At 46.8% G+C, this 17,943-nt stretch overlaps 3 protein-coding genes across 5 annotated transcripts in view; 1 reads left to right on the top strand and 2 right to left on the bottom strand.

The window, feature by feature from the left end:
- Positions 1–17,943, bottom strand: part of LOC143955596 (uncharacterized) — a 464,194-nt gene that overhangs the window by 356,087 nt on the left and 90,164 nt on the right. The window lies entirely within an intron of this gene.
- The window catches only part of LOC143955715 (uncharacterized), a 263,796-nt gene that overhangs the window by 167,652 nt on the left and 78,201 nt on the right, over positions 1–17,943 (bottom strand). The window lies entirely within an intron of this gene.
- Positions 1,389–10,325, top strand: LOC143955936 (uncharacterized). 3 transcript variants are annotated; one of them, XM_077466061.1, is made up of 5 exons: positions 1,389–2,513; positions 3,201–3,315; positions 3,810–4,189; positions 4,306–4,690; positions 4,816–10,325. In XM_077466061.1, exons 4-5 carry the CDS (start codon positions 4,337–4,339, stop codon positions 5,017–5,019), a joined length of 558 nt encoding a protein of 185 aa, XP_077322187.1. In that variant the 5' UTR covers positions 1,389–2,513; positions 3,201–3,315; positions 3,810–4,189; positions 4,306–4,336; the 3' UTR covers positions 5,020–10,325. The 3 variants fall into 3 exon arrangements, with proteins under 3 accessions (XP_077322187.1, XP_077322186.1, XP_077322185.1); XM_077466060.1 differs by having other exon boundaries at positions 2,871–3,315; XM_077466059.1 differs by having other exon boundaries at positions 1,389–3,315.

The raw sequence follows: 17,943 nt of genomic DNA, 5'->3' as shown, positions 1-17,943 counted from the left end.
ATTGGAGAGGAAGCGATGTGCTAGAGGAGAAATACCTGAAGATTGGAGAGGAAGCGATGTGCTGGAGGAGAAATATGTGAAGTTTGGAGAAGAAGCGATGTGCTGGAGGAGAAATACATGAAGATTGGAGAGGAAGCGATGTGCTAGAGGAGAAATACCTGAAGATTGGAGAGGAAGCGATGTGCTGGAGGAGAAATACCTGAAGATTGGAGAGGAAGCGATGTGCTGGAGGAGAAATACCTGAAGATTGGAGAGGAAGCGATGGGCTGGAGGAGAACTACATGAAGATTGGAGACGAAGCGATGTGCTGGAGGAGAAATACCTGAAGATTGGAGACGAAGCGATGTGCTGGAGGAGAAATACCTGAAGATTGGAGAGGAAGTGATGTGCTGGAGGAGAAATACATGAAGATTGGAGAGGAAGCGATGTGCTAGAGGAGAAATACCTGAAGATTGGAGAGGAAGCGATGTGCTGGAGGAGAAATACCTGAAGATTGGAGAAGAAGCGATGTGCTGGAGGAGAAATACATGAAGATTGGAGAGGAAGCGATGTGCTGGAGGAGAAATACCTGAAGATTGGAGAAGAAGCGATGTGCTGGAGGAGAACTACCTGAAGATTGGAGAGGAAGCTATGTGCTGGAGGAGAATTACCTGAAGATTGGAGAGGAAGCGATGTACTGGAGGAGAAATACCTGAAGATTGGAGAAGAAGCGATGTGCTGGAGGAGAAATACATGAAGATTGGAGAGGAAGCGATGTGCTGGAGGAGAAATACCTGAAGATTGGAGAGGAAGCGATGTGCTAGAGGAGAAATACCTGAAGATTGGAGAGGAAGTGATGTGCTGGAGGAGATCTACCTGAAGATTAGAGAGGAAGCGATGTGCTGGAGGAGAAATACGTGAAGATTGGAGAGGAAGCGATGTGCTGGAGGAGAAATACCTGAAGATTGGAGAGGAAGCGATGTGCTGGAGGAGAAATACGTGAAGATTGGAGAGGAAGCGATGTGCTGGAGGAGAATTACCTGAAGATTGGAGAGGAAGCGATGTGCTGGAGGAGAAATACCTGAAGATTGGAGAGGAAGCGATGTGCTGGAGGAGAAATACCTGAAGATTGGAGAGGAAGCGATGTGCTGGAGGAGAAATACCTGAAGATTGGAGAGGAAGCGATGTGCTGGAGGAGAAATACCTGAAGATTGGAGAGGAAGCGATGTGCTGGAGGAGAAATACGTGAAGATTGGAGAGGAAGCTATGTGCTAGAGGAGAAATACCTGAAGATTTGAGAGGAAGCGATGTGCTGGAGGAGAAATACCTGAAGATTGGAGAGGAAGCGATGTGCTGGAGGAGAAATACCTGAAGATTAGAGAGGAAGCGATGTGCTGGAGGAGAAATACCTGAAGATTAGAGAGGAAGCGATGTGCTGGAGGAGAAATACCTGAAGATTGGAGAGGAAGCGATGTGTTGGAGAAGAACTACCTGAAGATTGGAGAGGAAGCGATGTGCTGGAGGTGAGATGGAGTGTATAGAGTCGTCCCAAGCATATTTTTTTCCAATTCTGATGGGCATCCCATATTTCCCTAACCCCATCCAAGTTCAATCCCCTCAATAAAATAAATAAAAAGTTCTCTGACTGTTCCGTGTCTCTGAGTGACTGAGAAGTGAATGCTGGGCTGGGCAAGGTGACGGGTGAACCACAACATCTAGCGGCTGTTAAAGGGCTACTGCTACACTAATTTTTGAGGTCAGGCACTGATGTTGAATGAGAAAGCCTGGCCACACCATAATCCCCCCTCCACCAAATGATTTGGACCAGTGCATAAAGCAAGATCCACAAAGACATAGATGAGTAGGGGTGTAGGAACTTGGCTGGCCTGCACAGAGTCCTGAGTTCCACCCAATAGAACACCTTTGGGGTGAATTTGAGTGGAGACTGCAAACCAGGCCTTCTCGTCCAACATCAGTGCCTGACCTCACAAATACGCATCTGGAAGAATGGTTAAAAATTGCCATAGACACACTCCTAAACCTTGTGGGCAGCCTTCCCAGAACAATTGAAGCTGTTATAGCGGAAAAGGGTGGGCCAACTCAATGTTGAACCCTACAGACTAAGACTGGGATGCCATTAAAGTCCATGCGTGTGCGTGTAAAGGCAGGCGCCCCAATACTTTTGGTAATATAGGGTATGGGAACGGAGCATCAGGAGCAGGGCCACAACATATATAATGCTAAAGACTGGACTAGGCAGTGATATATTTCTCTCCCCCTTGGTGGGAGTGGAGATGACCCCATCTATAAGGATATACAGTACATACACACACAGCACAAGGCCGTGTTCACACTACGAGACGTTTCTCTGGGGCTGCAGTTCCTCTGAGCTCCACAAGGTGGTGATCTTCTCACTTCTACCATAGAGACAGGAAGTCTCTATGGAAGACAGGAAGTGATGTCGGGTACAGACAGGAAGTTCCGGGTGAGAAGTGAGTCGGGACAAGACGTTGCTGGAAGAGGCAGTAGAGGAGGTAATAACGTCTTATCTTCTATTTACACCCAGTAACCCTCCCGTCATGTCCGTCCTCTTCCTCCATATTCACTGTGACGTCTTTTATCTCCAGCAGATGATGATACACTCATATATAGTGTAGAAACCTAGATTACCCCCTTCAGGGGCAGAACATCCCCCCACTTTTGGGACGGAACATTCTCTTCATATTGGGGATGTGTCACCTTCTCTCCTTAGCAGTCTCTTGTAACGAAGGATGAGATTCGGGTTGTAGTGAAATTGGCAGTTCGACACCCTTTATTTTGAAGATACGACCCCTTCCCCCGCACCTGACTACCTCCGCCATGTACCCCGGGCTCCTCTGCCCCTCCTGCAGGCCCGGGACCGGTATGGCGGATGGAGCGGAGGGTGATCAGTTCTCGGATCTCCTCTCCGGTGAATGAACCCAGAAGAGACGAGCATTTCATCACTTCCAGGCTCAGAGCCGTCATTCCCCGGTCACTGTGGTCGGGGAAGAAGCTGATCGATCCCGATCTGTACTTCATCATCGTATATTGAGGGAGGTCAATTTTGTTTTTATAGATAATCCCGATCTACCTGTTCTAATTGCCACTGGAGGGGCAGCCGGCATATTAACCCCTTATATCCCCATCCCAGCATTGTACAACCAATACAGTCCTAATAATTCTCCACTGTCCGTCTACAGAGAAACCCGCAGAGACCACATGACCACATCACTGAGGATGGAGGAGGACCGGAGTCACATGACTGAGAAGATACTAAACCTCACCCTGGAGATCATCTACCTGCTGACCGGAGAGGTGAGGAGGATTCTGGGAGGTCACATGACATCACTCTTATCTCTATTAATAAATCACAGACCTGACCGGAGAGGTGAGGAGGATTCTGGGAGGTCACATGACATCACTCTTATCTCTATTAATAAATCACAGACCTGACCGGAGAGGTGAGGAGGATTCTGGGAGGTCACATGACATCACTCTTATCTCTATTAATAAAACACAGACCTGACCGGAGAGGTGAGGAGGATTCTGGGAGGTCACATGACATCACTCTTATCTCTATTAATAAATCACAGACCTGACCGGAGAGGTGAGGAGGATTCTGGGAGGTCACATGACATCACTCTTATCTCTATTAATAAAACACAGACCTGACCGGAGAGGTGAGGAGGATTCTGGGAGGTCACATGACATCACTCTTGTCAAGTCTGGTCAGTAGTCCATGTTCTTCTTGTAGACATTTAGATGATGTCAGATGATTGATGTCGGTTTATCTTTCTCCTGATCTGTAGGATTATGTTGTAGTGAAGAAGTCTAGTGGGAAACCAATCTCAGGAGGATGGAGCAGGACCCAGAGCCCCACCATGGTGCCTCCCCCTCCTCCTCCCATACCTGAGAGGAGCAAAGAGCAGAAGATCCTGGAACTGACCACCATGATGGTCCATCTGCTGACAGGAGAGGTGAGGAGGATTCTGGGAATTCTGGGACATTATCCAGTAACAGACAAGGGATGTGTCTGGATGGTGACTGTATCATTGTGTGTGTCAGGTTCCTATAAGGTGTCAGGATGTCACTGTCTATTTCTCCATGGAGGAGTGGGAGTATTTAGAAGGACACAAGGATCTCTACAAGGACGTCATGATGGCCAATCAGCCGCCCCTCACATCACCGGGTAAGAGGAGACTTTATTGTAAAGGAGAGAGCAGTACGGAGGCTCCACCTAGATCCCCCATCATCTGATAAACACATAGAAACAATGTATTCAGTCAGTGTGTGTGTTTCCTACAGATGGATCCAGTAATGGGAACCCACCAGAGAGATGTCCCCGTCCTCTGTATTCCCGGGATTCCACACAGGAAGGTCACACCATCCCCCACCATCATCAGGTAGACGAGAGACAATTATTGGTAGTTCTGATTTACGCACAAGCATGTTTATTACAATGAATGTTTTATTATATATTCAGAGTGGAAACCTCGAGGATTATAATATTATTGTTAAAGAAGAGTATAAAGAGGAGGATGAGGAGTATGGAGTGATGGAGGAGTTTTCAGAAGGACACAAGGATATGATGGAGCCACCAAATACCAGGAACCCCCCAGAGAGATGTCCCCGTCCTCTATATTCCCGGGATTCCACACAGGAAGGTCACACCATCCCCCACTGTTACAAGGTTGGTGGGATGGAGAATCTAAAACATGGACTCCTAGAGATGATGTGTGGATTTTCTATGTGATGTCACAATAATAAATCTTCTATCTTACAGATGATATTTTCTCTCTCATTTTCTTGGTTTAGAGTGGAGATCCAATGGATATAGAATTTGAGGTGAAATCAGAAGAAGAAGAGAGGTATGTGAGGGATGATCAGCAGTCTATGGAGGAGGATGGAATAACGGGGACATTTATAGAGGAGGACACTCCTACAGAGATCAGCACAGGTGGGTCATTAACACTAAATCCATTCCTCCACCCATACTGCTCACTGATTGGTCCAGAGTAGGGCGGGGGCTGGGTGATATCAGCCTGTAATCCCCTGGTCACTTTCCTGAGCTGTGTTCCCCGTCCTGTATTCCTGGATTTCTCTCCGATAATCTTCCTTCTCTGTGCTGCCGACACAATTTATGTATCTAGACTGGATTTATGGAGATTCTGGGGATCAGCCGGCAGCAAAATGTTGATTTTCACCATAGATGTTACTAGACCTAGACACCTGGGGTATGTACCTTGGGTCTTCTGCCCCATCCTTGGATCTAACAAGATCTCTGACAGCTGACGGAATGTTTCCTATCGGAGCGTTTTGTCGGATATTCCGACTGTGTGTGGTCTGCATCGGACTGTTTCCATCGGAATATCCGACGGACCAACTTTTCCAACTTGCCGGTAAAATTTTCCGACAAAATGCTCCGATCATGTGTAGCCTACTCCGACGGACAAAGTGCCACGCATGCTCAGATCAAATTCCTAGACCAAAGCTATTGGCTACTAGCCTGAACGTAGTCCCGTCCTAAACGAAATAACGTCATCACGTTATGTACAATCGGATTTTTTCCGACAACTTAGTCCGACCGTGTGTATGCAACATCACTTCCGGACCTCTTCCGGAATTACTCTGACGGATTTGGTTGTCGGAATCTCCGACCGTGTGTACAAGGGCTTAGTATAGTCAGGAAGTCCAATGGCGGGAGATTCAAAATTTTAACCACTTGCTTACTGGGCACTTAAACCCCCCTCAGTCCCAGACCAATTTTCAGCTTTCAGCGCTGATGCACTTTGAATGACAATTACGCGGCCATACAACACTGTACCCAAATGAAATTTTTATCATTTTTTTCCCACAAATAGAGCTTTCTTTTGGTGGTATTTAGTTACAGCTCGGAGTTTTATTTTTTGCTAAACAAACAAAAAAAGATGCAAAAAAAAAAAAAAAAAAATCATGTTTTAATAGTTTGTTATAAAATTTAGCAAACGGGTCATTTTTCTCCTTCATTGAAGTGCGCTGATTAGGCGGCACTGATAGGCTGCATTGGTGGGCACTGATGGGCTGCATTGGTGGGCACTGATGGGCTGCATTGGTGGGCACTGATAGGCTGCACTGGTGGGCACTGATAGGCATAGTTAAGGCGGCACTAATAGGCACAGATAAGGCGGCACCGATGGGCACAGATAAGGCGGCACTGATGGGCAAAGATGGGCACAGATAAGATGGCACGGATGGGTGGCACGGATAAGTGGCACGGATGGGTGGCACGGATGGGCACTGATAGGTACCACAGATAGATGGGACTGATGGGCACTGATAGGTGGCACTGATAGGTGGCTCTGATAGGTGGCACTGCTGGGCACTGATGGGCGGCACTGCTGGGCACTGATGGGCGGCACTGCTGGGCACTGATGGGCGGCACTGGGGTGCAGCACCTGAGGCAGATTTTGGGTGGCACTGTGGGTGGCACTGCTGGGTGGCACTGCTGGGTGGCACTGTGGGCACTGCTGGGTGGCACTGTGGGCACTGCTGGGTGGCACTATGGGCACTGCTGGGTGGCACTGACAGGGGGGCACTTACTTTATTTCAGGATGGCACTGCGGGTGGCAGGTGGGCACTGGCAGGGGGCAGGTGTCCTTTTACATTGCTGGCCGTGATCGGGACTGATGTCCCGAACACGGCCGCCGGCGATCGGCTTTTTTTTTTTCTCCTCGCGCTGTCAGCGCGAGGAGGAATACTAGCCGATTACCGGCTCCGTTTTATCACATGATCAGCTGTCATTGGCTGACAGCTGATCACGTGATAAGGGGTCGGGATCGACCCCTTACACGGATCGGTGATCAGGCGAGTCTCACGGACTCGCCGATCACAGAGCGCGCCGCGCGCGCCCCTCAGGGGGCGCGCAGGCCGCTCGTAACCGGGACTACGTCAATAGACGTAGTCCCGAAAATGTGGGTCCGCGCTATTGCCGTCATTTTGCAATAGCGCGGATCCCAAGTGGTTAATAAGCTCCTTCATCTGCAATTCATTGTCCCGTGTGAGTTTGAAAGGGTTTCTAGTGGTAGCCTCATATAGAGGAGCCATAAGTTCTGATGCATTTGGAATCCAGTCCCTACAATATCCCACTAACCCCAGGCAGGCACGTAGTTGCCGTACATTTCTTGGCTTTTCAAATTATTGTTATTATTATTTTAACTCTATCTGGGGTTAGGTGACGGATTCCATGTGAAATGCAGTGACCCAGGAAGATCACTTTCTCTTGGCAGTATTGTAGCTTATCTTTGCTAACTTTGTTGTTACTGTTATAGAGAAACATGAAAAGGCTTACTGTTTCTCTGCTACAAATGTCCTTTTTATCAGAACAAATAAGCAAATCATCTATTGTTCTGGCTATTTTTATATCTCACTTAAATGATTAACGATACAAGAAATAAGCGATCAAACCTTTGTCTATATAAGAATAAAAACGAACGATAACAGTGCGAAAAGATAAACAATTACATTTATTTATACAGAAAATAAACTTTAGAATAATTAGAACTTATCATATAACTCAAGTGATGTTACAAGTACAGTGTTGCTTCAAAGGCTGCAAAGATAATTTAGATCATATGGTTACAATAGACATACACTTTCAATATATTATCAATATTTCAAGACAAGTGGGGAGAGAGAGAGAGAATACGTTACACGGACATCCTATCGCCCCGATGGTCTGGAACTGAACAGGCCATCAGCTAACTCTTGACCTATTTTATATGCATTTTCGGCCAATCAGAAGATGGAACGCACCCATTGGATCTGAGTTCGCATCAACCTCTGGCTGAGTCTGAAGTCTAAATGTCGATGGTTCAGGATGGCTCACACACTGATTGGCTAATTCTCAAGCTCCCAGAAATGTCCATCTTTCAACCGGGAGTCCGCCGTTTTTTTTTTTTAAAAGCCAGCAGCTACAAATACTGCAGCTGCTGACTTTTAAAATAAGGACACTTACCCGCCCAGCGCGCCCGCGATGTCGGCACCCGAAGCCGATCTCTCGATCGTCTCTCGGGTGCTGCCGCCGCCGCCATCTTTGGTATGGGAATCGGGAAGTGGAGCCTTTTCGGCTTCATTTCCCGGGTTCCTACTGCGCATGCGCGAGTCGCGCTGCGCAATAAGGATGGTCCCCGCTGTCTCTGGGATCTGTGTGTTTCCCAGCAGGCAGCGGGGGACTTTCGGAAAAAAGGGGCGTAATCTACGCCCCTTTCCGCAGAGAGCTATCCCGGAAGTGGGTGCAGATACCTGTACTGTACAGGTACCTGCACCCCCCCTCCCCCCTGAAAGGTGCCAATTGTGGCGCCGGAGGGGGGGGGAGGATTCCAATGAGCGGAAGGTCCACTTTAGGGTGGACCTCCGCTTTCAGGTCTGAACGTCCGGTGCCACTTCGTCTATCAATTAATGAACCACCTCCTTTGATCCTTAAGCCCAAACAGTTCCGACGTTAGCATGTTAATGTCCCCTGGGGAGGTGGAGCCTCAATGTCTGCAAAGATGATTGGTATTCACTTAACACCTGGGGACATTCAATGGTTCCCACGAGATAGGAGACATTTCTGTATTAAAACCTCTGCCCACATACACACATAAACCTGAAAATATTAAGTCATACATCCATAATGGTTTCCTTTAAGCTCCTTGCTATTAATATTATATATCAAAATCTCCACCACACTATGTACTGAAGAAAAACTGTGTTTGGGTGTGGGGGGACCATTGGTCCAATACCTGCTTTAACGCAGTATTATATTCAGAGGGGCTACTCACGCAGCCTTGGGGCAGTCTTGTCCATGCTAATTTTTAGGCATCATTGGTAAAAGAAAAAAGGTGCCAGCAATCTGGGTGCAGGGGCACCAAAAAGAAAGCATTTGCAAGATCAATCACTGTAAAGCTGGAGGCAGGTATTCCACTTAGTAAAGTGTGGGGATTGGGCACAATCGGGGTATCTGCCTCAATTATTTTGTTAATGGCTCTCAAATCATGCACCATGCGGTATGTCACCTGCCCACCCTTCTTGTCTGGCTTCTTTGCAATTGGGAACAGGGGTGTATTGACTTGGGAGTTAAATGGTACAACAACCCCTGCTGCTTTCAGTTGAGTGATTTGATCCTTTATCCCCTCAATCTGAGCAATACTCAGGGGGTACTGTTTAATCTGTGGGGGATGGGCTCCTGGTTTAATTTTTATCACGACTGGGGTGCAATCCAGCAGACCTACATCATATTTGCTGGTGGCCCATAATTCAGCAGGAATCACTTTCAATTCTGGTGGAAATGGCGGAGTGGAGTCTTGGATTAAAAATACTCCACACGCAGTGTTTAAAACTTCTCCTGACAGACTACTGACCACTTGGACTCCTGTAGGAGTGTAGTCTATGTTTGCTAAAATTTGATTCAAAATGTCAGCTCCCAAAAGATTGGTGGGAACTGTGTCTGAAACTAACACTTTAGCGACAATTTCTGTTTGCTGTCCTAGCCTGAGTTTAAGTGGCTTGGACTCAACCAAATCAGTAGAGGTCCCGGTTAGGCCAACACCAGAGATAACATTTGTAGATAATAATCCTGGAGGTAAGTCCTCTATAGTAAAAACACTTTTGTTTGCACCAGTATCCATTAACCACTTGCCGACCAGCGCACGCCGATGTACGTCGACAGAATGGCACGGGCAGGCAAATGGGCGTACATGTACGTCCCTTTAAATTTGCCGCCCTGCCATCGTGTGCGCGCCGGCGGCGGCGTGCTCCCGCGCTGGTCGGGACCCCCGTGTGTCGATCGCCGCTGGGGCATCCCCGCGATCGTCTCGCGGAGCGGCCGAATGAAGAAGTGCCGTTGTAAGCAACATTTCTCCATTCTGCCTAGCAACTAGTGACGCTGATCTCTGCTCCATGTGATTGGAGCAGAGATCAGTGTTCACTAAATGAAAGCCCAACCCCCCCACAGTTAGTAACACAACCCTAGGAACACTTAACCCCTACACTGCCACCCACTGGTTAACCCTTTCACTGCCAGTGTCTTTTACACAGGAATCACTGCATTTATATAGCAGTGATTACTGTATAAATGACAATGGTCCCAAAAATGTGTCAAAAATGTCCGATGGGTCCCCCACAATGTCGCAGTCACAATAAAAATCGCTGATCGCCGCCATTACTAGTTAAAAAAAAATAATAATAAAAAATTATTAATAAAAATGCTATAAAACTATCCCCTATTTTGTAAACGCTATAACTTTTGCGCAAAGCAATCAATAATCGCTTATTGCGATTTTTTTTTTTACCAAAAATATGTAGAAGAATACGTATCGGCCTAAACCGAGGGAAAAATATGTTTTTTTATATATTTTTGGGGGATATTTATTATAACAAAAAGTAAAAAATAATGCGTTTTTTTTTTTCAAAATTGTCGCTCTATTTTTGTTTATAGCGCAAAAAATAAAAACCGCAGAGGTGATCAAATACCACCAAAAGAAAGCTCTATTTGTGGGGAAAAAAGGATGTCAATTTTGTTTGGGAGCCACGTCGCCACGACCGCGCAATTGTCAGTTAAAGCGACGCAGTGCCGAATCGCAAAAAGTGGTCTGGTCTTTGACCAGCAAAATGGTCCGGTCTGAAAGTGGTTTAAAAACACTTTGGCTTGCACCAGTATCTATTAAACAGGTTAATTCTGTTTCTCCTCTAGGATAGGGGAGTTCTTGTAAAAATACTTCTACTCTGGCCTCGGGACCATTGTCTCCCCTATTTAACATGATTGATACTGGCATGCCATTTTCCTATGCCTGATCCACTGCTTTTGGCAGAGAACTGGGATCAGCATGAGGTGCCTCTAAGCTCTTTTCCAGTCTACGGTCAGGAAGATGGCAGAATTTGGGTATGTGTCCTTCCGTATTACAATTGTAGAATATAATTGGCCCCGATTGCCATGATTTCTGAAATTGCCTTTGCCTCTTCCTCTCTGCTTCCCCACATACATAACCTTGGGTTTGCTGTCTTTTTGGTTAATCCTGTTTTATATGGATAACAGGATAGGCAGGACGTCTCGAATAGACATATTGCCTGCCTCAGGCCTTGCTGTGAGCAACTTTTCTTTCAACTGGGGGTATTAAACCATCAAGAAACCTTTGTTTCACCAGTTGTGTAGATGGACTTGCAATTTCTCCCACCTTCTCTTCCTCAGCCATATCACTTAACCTCCTCCAATAAGCCCCTGATGCCTCCTCTTTCCCTTGCTTAGCATTCATTAATTCTGCATGTCTGGTTTGTCCATATATTTGGGGCAACTTTTCCTTCAATTTCTCACAAACCTCCCGTCCACTAACCATCTTACCTAGATTTTTGACATCTACACCCCATTCTTTAAGTATATAGCCAGACATGTTGCTTCCCACTGCTTTAATAAGAAGCTGATGAATGTCAGTAGCAGAAGCCTCATATGCTTCCTGTGCAGCACTAAGTTTGTTTGCAAACCCAAATGGATTCTTTCTAGGATCTCCCAATCCCTCTAATATGGATCTCATATCTTGGGGACTAAAAGGTACATGCCATTTAATTTGAGACTTACTGTCAACAGCATTACCTTCAAAAAATAATTGGGTTCTGACAGGATAAACTGCAACAGATTGCTCTGTGACCGGGGCAGAAGGGGCGGCATCTCCCTTCACTCTCTTCATTTTGATGCCACAATTTGGAAATTATGGTTTGCTCCGGTTCAGACTCTATCTCTCTTTCTCTGGCCAAAGCCTTAAAGAGGAAGTAAACCCTGATGAGTTTACTTCCTCTTTCATTCCCTGCAAAGGCAAAGCATAATGGACTACTATGCATCGCATAGTAGCCCATTATGTGTCACTTACCTGACACAGGAGCCAGCGAAGTCGCCGCTGTCCCCTGTAGTCCGGCGCATCCATCTTCTTGGTGGGGTCTCGCAGCTCCGCCGCTGTCATTCGGCGAAGCCGCGATGACGTCACTCCCGCGCATGCGCACGGGAGCCGACACGCGCGGCAGCTCCGTCGTTGAGAATGCCGCGCTCAGTGCGCCTGCGCGCCGTAGACAGCGGTGCCTGTTTTCGGGCAAATATCTCCTAAACCATATAGGTTTAGGAGATATTTCTTGGACCTACAGGTAAGCCTTAATCTAGGCTTACTTGTAGGTCAAAGTGGTTTGTAAGGGTTTACAACCACTTTAAGTTCAGAGAGATCTAGTTTTGCATGTGTGCCTTTGGATTTATGCCAATCATCTGTTTCTAGGATACAAGCCAAATCCCTCTTTGTAGGTTGATATGGGGCTGTTAAACCTCTGCTGAATGAATGAATGAATGAAATACTTGTATAGCACACAATGGGAACTGAATCGCCTCTAGGCGCTGTGGCGAGCTTTGATCATCTGCTAAAAGAGGAAGATCTTGAGTTTTTTCCTAAAAGCCAGGTGATTTTCTTCTAGGCGGATGTTGATTGGTAGAGCATTCCATAGCCGAGGCCCTTGGACAGCGAATCTCCGATCCCCCTTGGATTTATACCGGGCTTTGGGCACGAGGAGGAGGTTTTTGTTGGCTGATGGAAGACTGCGGTTTGGTGTGTAATGATTTATTTTCTCCATTAGGTATTGCGGAGCTTCTCTATGCACGCATTTGTGGGTGAGGCAAAGGGTCTTGAACGTGATCCGATTTTTTACGGTTAGCCAATGTAAGCTCCTCAGCGAAGGAGAGATGGATTCCCAGGGTTTTTTTCCTGTTATCAGCCTTGCTGCCGTGTTTTGGATCAGCTGTAATCGCACAAGTTGATATTGTGGTAATCCTATGTAAAGCGAGTTTGCGTAGTCCAGTCGTGAATTAATGATTGTTCCAACTACCACTGCTTTGTCATTCTTTGGGATAAAAGGGAGGAGTCTGCGAAGCATGCGCAGCAGATGGTGAGATCCACTGACTACGGCTCCTATTTGCGCATCCATTGACATTTGTGCGTCTAAAATAACCCCCGAGACTCTTCGCTTTGGTCTTTGGGGAGATAGTCTGCCCAAAGACGGTTGGTGGAGACCAGGAGGTTTTGGTTGCGGCTTATGATTTGGGTGTAAGATGAGAAGCTCTTGTCTTTGATTCGTTCAGCTGCTCTCTACTATATTGCCCAGCTCATCTTTTGTGTGTTCCATGAAATCTAATTCTTTTGCTTTTGTGTGTGGACCCCTTAAAGTCAAACTGGCAGCCACATAAGGTGGGGGGTCCTCCTCTATAGAGTCTTCTGGCCAAACGTAGTAAATTTGTGCAGTACTTTTATTAAACATCTCCGTCAAGCCAGTTTGATTTGCTACTTTAGCTTCTGTCTCCCATGTGCAAGCTATTCTCCACGTTCTTTCACTGCACAGTAGTGGGCCATAATCGTGCAGAAAAGTTTGCCATGCTTGTAAATCAAAAGTCCCTTCAGATTTTAAAGGTTTAGCTGTTCCCTTTGTCCATTCTACCCATTTATCTAGGGGGTCAGTATAGGCGGAACCGTACCTTCGGTTCATATATTCTCTAGCGCTCATCTTGCGCTGGGCATTTTCTGAAGGCTTCTCTCCCTTCATTCCCTTAATTAATTTAATGCCCATAATGACTGGCCAGTCTTCTCTACTTGTGCCTATACACTCTTGCCGCTAAAACAAATTGTACAGCAAATCTGCAGATTTACAAGAAAAGTCTCCACTTATCTACGTGGATAGAAGGGGTTTATGACAATAGACAAAACACTCATTAAGAGACCCTCCTCGTCTCTTCTCTTCTCTGTGAGTTTTATCTGACCCTACCATGCGCCTCTGACCCAGGTCGCCCACAAGGAGTCAACGCAGGGAACTGCAGAGGATTCTCCCTATCCACACACAGTCCAACCCGTGAAGGGGGACACAAACACATACACACACACACACACACACACACACACACACACACACACACACACACACACACACACACACACACACACACACATACGTTACCCAACCAGAAAGGTCAGAGAGTGGTCTGGTTTCCTTGAGAACCGACAGATAGGATACATAGGAAAGGCAGAAATATAGCAAGCTTAAAGACAGCTTACCTAGCCGGCATTTAGATGTCTGTGTTCCCGATGATCCCGATCAAAGCGCGGTTCCTTCTGGAAACTCTGCCAAACTCCTGGCTGGCTCGCCAAATTGTTATGATTAATTTCTGTTTGGGACTCTAAAATAAAGTTAATACTGCAACTGCAGGAACAGATTCACAGGACTCAATCACTATGTTTTAAAATGTCCGTTCAGTGACAAAATTTATTATTACATCTTATTTTATACATAGATAAGAAAGGGGGTGGTGTGAGATGTTATTAAAAACTAACAAATAGAAATATGTTATTAAAAGCTAAGAAATATATTATTAAAAGCTAGCGAATCCAATACAACATTTGCAAAAGTAAAACATTGAGAAGGGAAGGGGGAGTAGAGAGTGTTTAGTTCCCGATGATCCCGATTAAACAGCGGTTCCTTCTGGAAACTCTGCCAACCTCCTGGCTGGCTCGCCAAATTGTTATGATTAATTTCTGTTTGGGACTCTAAAATAAAGTTAATACTGCAGCTGCAGGAACAGATTCACAGGACTCAATCACTATGTTTAAAATGTCCGTTCAGTGCCAAAATGTGTTATTACATGTTATTTTATACATAGATAAGAAAGGGGTGGTGTGAGATGTTATTAAAAGCTAACAAATAGAAATATATTATTAAAAGCTAGCGAATATAATACAACAATTGCAAAAGTAAAACATTGAGAAGGGAGGGGGGAGTAGAGAGTGTTTAGTTGGAGATGTTTCTGTGTGTTAGGTGACGTTTACAGAACACATTTCAGCAGCGAGAACAAAATGGAGTTTCTTGTGCTTAAATGAACAGTACAGTGAATGTCCATGTCAGTGATAATGAGGGAGGAGTCAGTAACCCAATGATGGGGGTCTTCAGGATCAGTCCAGTCTTCATCTTGGTTGTTCTCCCCCCATCCTCACTCTCTGACATCTGGTGGGGCTCAGCCCCGCTGTTATTCATGACTAAATCATGGACTAAATAAGGAAGTGCAGGACTTCTTGTGTTGGGAAGATGGCAATGAGTGATAGAGGGGGAGGGGACACTCGTCCTATAATCCCCTCATCACTGTCACTCCTATAGAAGACAGTTCTCGTTGTTTCCTCACTCTCTGACTAAGGTCCATTAATAAAGAAATGATCTGGTAGGAGATCAGAGGACCCATTTACTAGTTACCTTGAGGGGGGAATTGTAAGATCCTCAGAGACAAAGCTGCCTGATGTGGGCGGAGTCCTGGTTTAGGGGAACCAATCAGCTGATGTCTAGTAATAATCTTTGTATTTCTATTTTAGTAGATGGACGGGAGATGAGGAAAACCTCAGAGGATTGTCTCACTTTGTCTCCAGACTGTAAAGTAGAAGATGAGGACATCACACAGTATAGTCCAGGAGAAAACCCGACTACCTCAAATGTCCATCCGGCACCACACAGTGTAGATGGACCATCGTATTCCTCTTATCCTGAGAAACCTCAGACTGTGCGGGACGGTGCCGGACCATCGTATTCCTCTTATCCCGAGGAACCTCAGACTGTGCGGGACGGTGCCGGACCATCGTATTCCTCTTATCCCGAGGAACCTCAGACTGTGCGGGACGGTGCCGGACCATCGTATTCCTCTTATCCCGAGGAACCTCAGACTGTGCGGGACGGTGCCGGACCATCGTATTCCTCTTATCCTGAGAAACCTCAGACTGTGCGGGACGGTGCCGGACCATCGTATTCCTCATATCCCGAGGAACCTCAGACTGTGCGGGACGGTGCCGGACCATCGTATTCCTCTTATCCCGAGGAACCTCAGACTGTGCGGGACGGTGCCGGACCATTGTATTCCTCTTATCCCGAGGAACCTCAGACTGTGCGGGACGGTGCCGGACCATTGTATTCCTCTTATCCCGAGGAACCTCAGACTGTGCAGGATGGTGCCGTCCTTCCAACAGATGATGTGTTTCCTTGTCCTGAGTGTGGGAAGTGTTTCAATTGGAAAGGCAATCTTAACGTACATATAAGAACTCACACGGGTGAGAAGCCGTATTCCTGCCCTGAGTGTGGGAAACGTTTTACACAGAAGTCCCATCTTTTATCACATCAGACATCTCACACGGGAGAGAAGCCTTTTTCCTGTCCTACGTGCGGGAAATGTTTTGCATGGAAATCACTTCTTATCACACACTGGAGATCTCATAAGCAAAATAGTCCCGGAGAAAACCCGGCTACCTCAGATGTCCATCCAGCACCACACAGTGTAACTGGACCATCGTATTCCTCTTATCCTGAAGAACCTCAGACTGTGCGGGTCAGTGCCGTCCTTCCAACAGATGATGATGTGTTTCCTTGTCCTGAGTGCGGAAAGTGTTTCAATTGGAAAAGCAATCTTAATGTACATAGAAGAACTCACACCGGTGAGAAGCCGTATTCCTGCCCTGAGTGCGGGAAATCTTTTACACAGAAGTCCAGTCTTTTAGTACATCAGAGATCTCACACGGGAGAGAAGCCTTTTTCCTGTCCTAAGTGTGGGAAATGTTTTGCATGCAGATCACTTCTTATCAGACATTGGAGATCTCATAAGCAAAATAGTCCAGGAGAAAACCCGGCTACCTCAGATGTCCATCCGGCACCACACAGTGTAGATGGACCATCGTATTCCTCTTATCCCGAGGAACCTCAGACTGTGCGGGACGGTGCCGGACCATCGTATTCCTCTTATCCCGAGGAACCTCAGACTGTGCGGGACGGTGCCGGACCATCGTATTCCTCTTATCCCGAGGAACCTCAGACTGTGCGGGACGGTGCCGGACCATCGTATTCCTCTTATCCTGAGGAACCTCAGACTGTGCGGGACGGTGCCGGACCATCGTATTCCTCTTATCCCGAGGAACCTCAGACTGTGCGGGACGGTGCCGGACCATCGTATTCCTCTTATCCCGAGGAACCTCAGACTGTGCGGGACGGTGCCGGACCATCGTATTCCTCTTATCCCGAGGAACCTCAGACTGTGCGGGACGGTGCCGGACCATCGTATTCCTCTTATCCTGAGAAACCTCAGACTGTGCGGGACGGTGCCGGACCATCGTATTCCTCATATCCCGAGGAACCTCAGACTGTGCGGGACGGTGCCGGACCATCGTATTCCTCTTATCCCGAGGAACCTCAGACTGTGCGGGACGGTGCCGGACCATTGTATTCCTCTTATCCCGAGGAACCTCAGACTGTGCGGGACGGTGCCGGACCATTGTATTCCTCTTATCCCGAGGAACCTCAGACTGTGCAGGATGGTGCCGTCCTTCCAACAGATGATGTGTTTCCTTGTCCTGAGTGTGGGAAGTGTTTCAATTGGAAAGGCAATCTTAACGTACATATAAGAACTCACACGGGTGAGAAGCCGTATTCCTGCCCTGAGTGTGGGAAACGTTTTACACAGAAGTCCCATCTTTTATCACATCAGACATCTCACACGGGAGAGAAGCCTTTTTCCTGTCCTACGTGCGGGAAATGTTTTGCATGGAAATCACTTCTTATCACACACTGGAGATCTCATAAGCAAAATAGTCCCGGAGAAAACCCGGCTACCTCAGATGTCCATCCAGCACCACACAGTGTAACTGGACCATCGTATTCCTCTTATCCTGAAGAACCTCAGACTGTGCGGGTCAGTGCCGTCCTTCCAACAGATGATGATGTGTTTCCTTGTCCTGAGTGCGGAAAGTGTTTCAATTGGAAAAGCAATCTTAATGTACATAGAAGAACTCACACCGGTGAGAAGCCGTATTCCTGCCCTGAGTGCGGGAAATCTTTTACACAGAAGTCCAGTCTTTTAGTACATCAGAGATCTCACACGGGAGAGAA

Source organism: Lithobates pipiens, unplaced genomic scaffold (assembly GCF_037356315.1).
Source record: "Lithobates pipiens isolate NorthernLeopardFrog02 unplaced genomic scaffold, aLitPip1_a1.2 Scaffold_35, whole genome shotgun sequence".
Classification (NCBI taxonomy): domain Eukaryota; kingdom Metazoa; phylum Chordata; class Amphibia; order Anura; family Ranidae; genus Lithobates; species Lithobates pipiens.
Note: the sequence above shows the minus strand (reverse complement) of the source record. Positions and strands in the feature narration are given on the sequence as shown.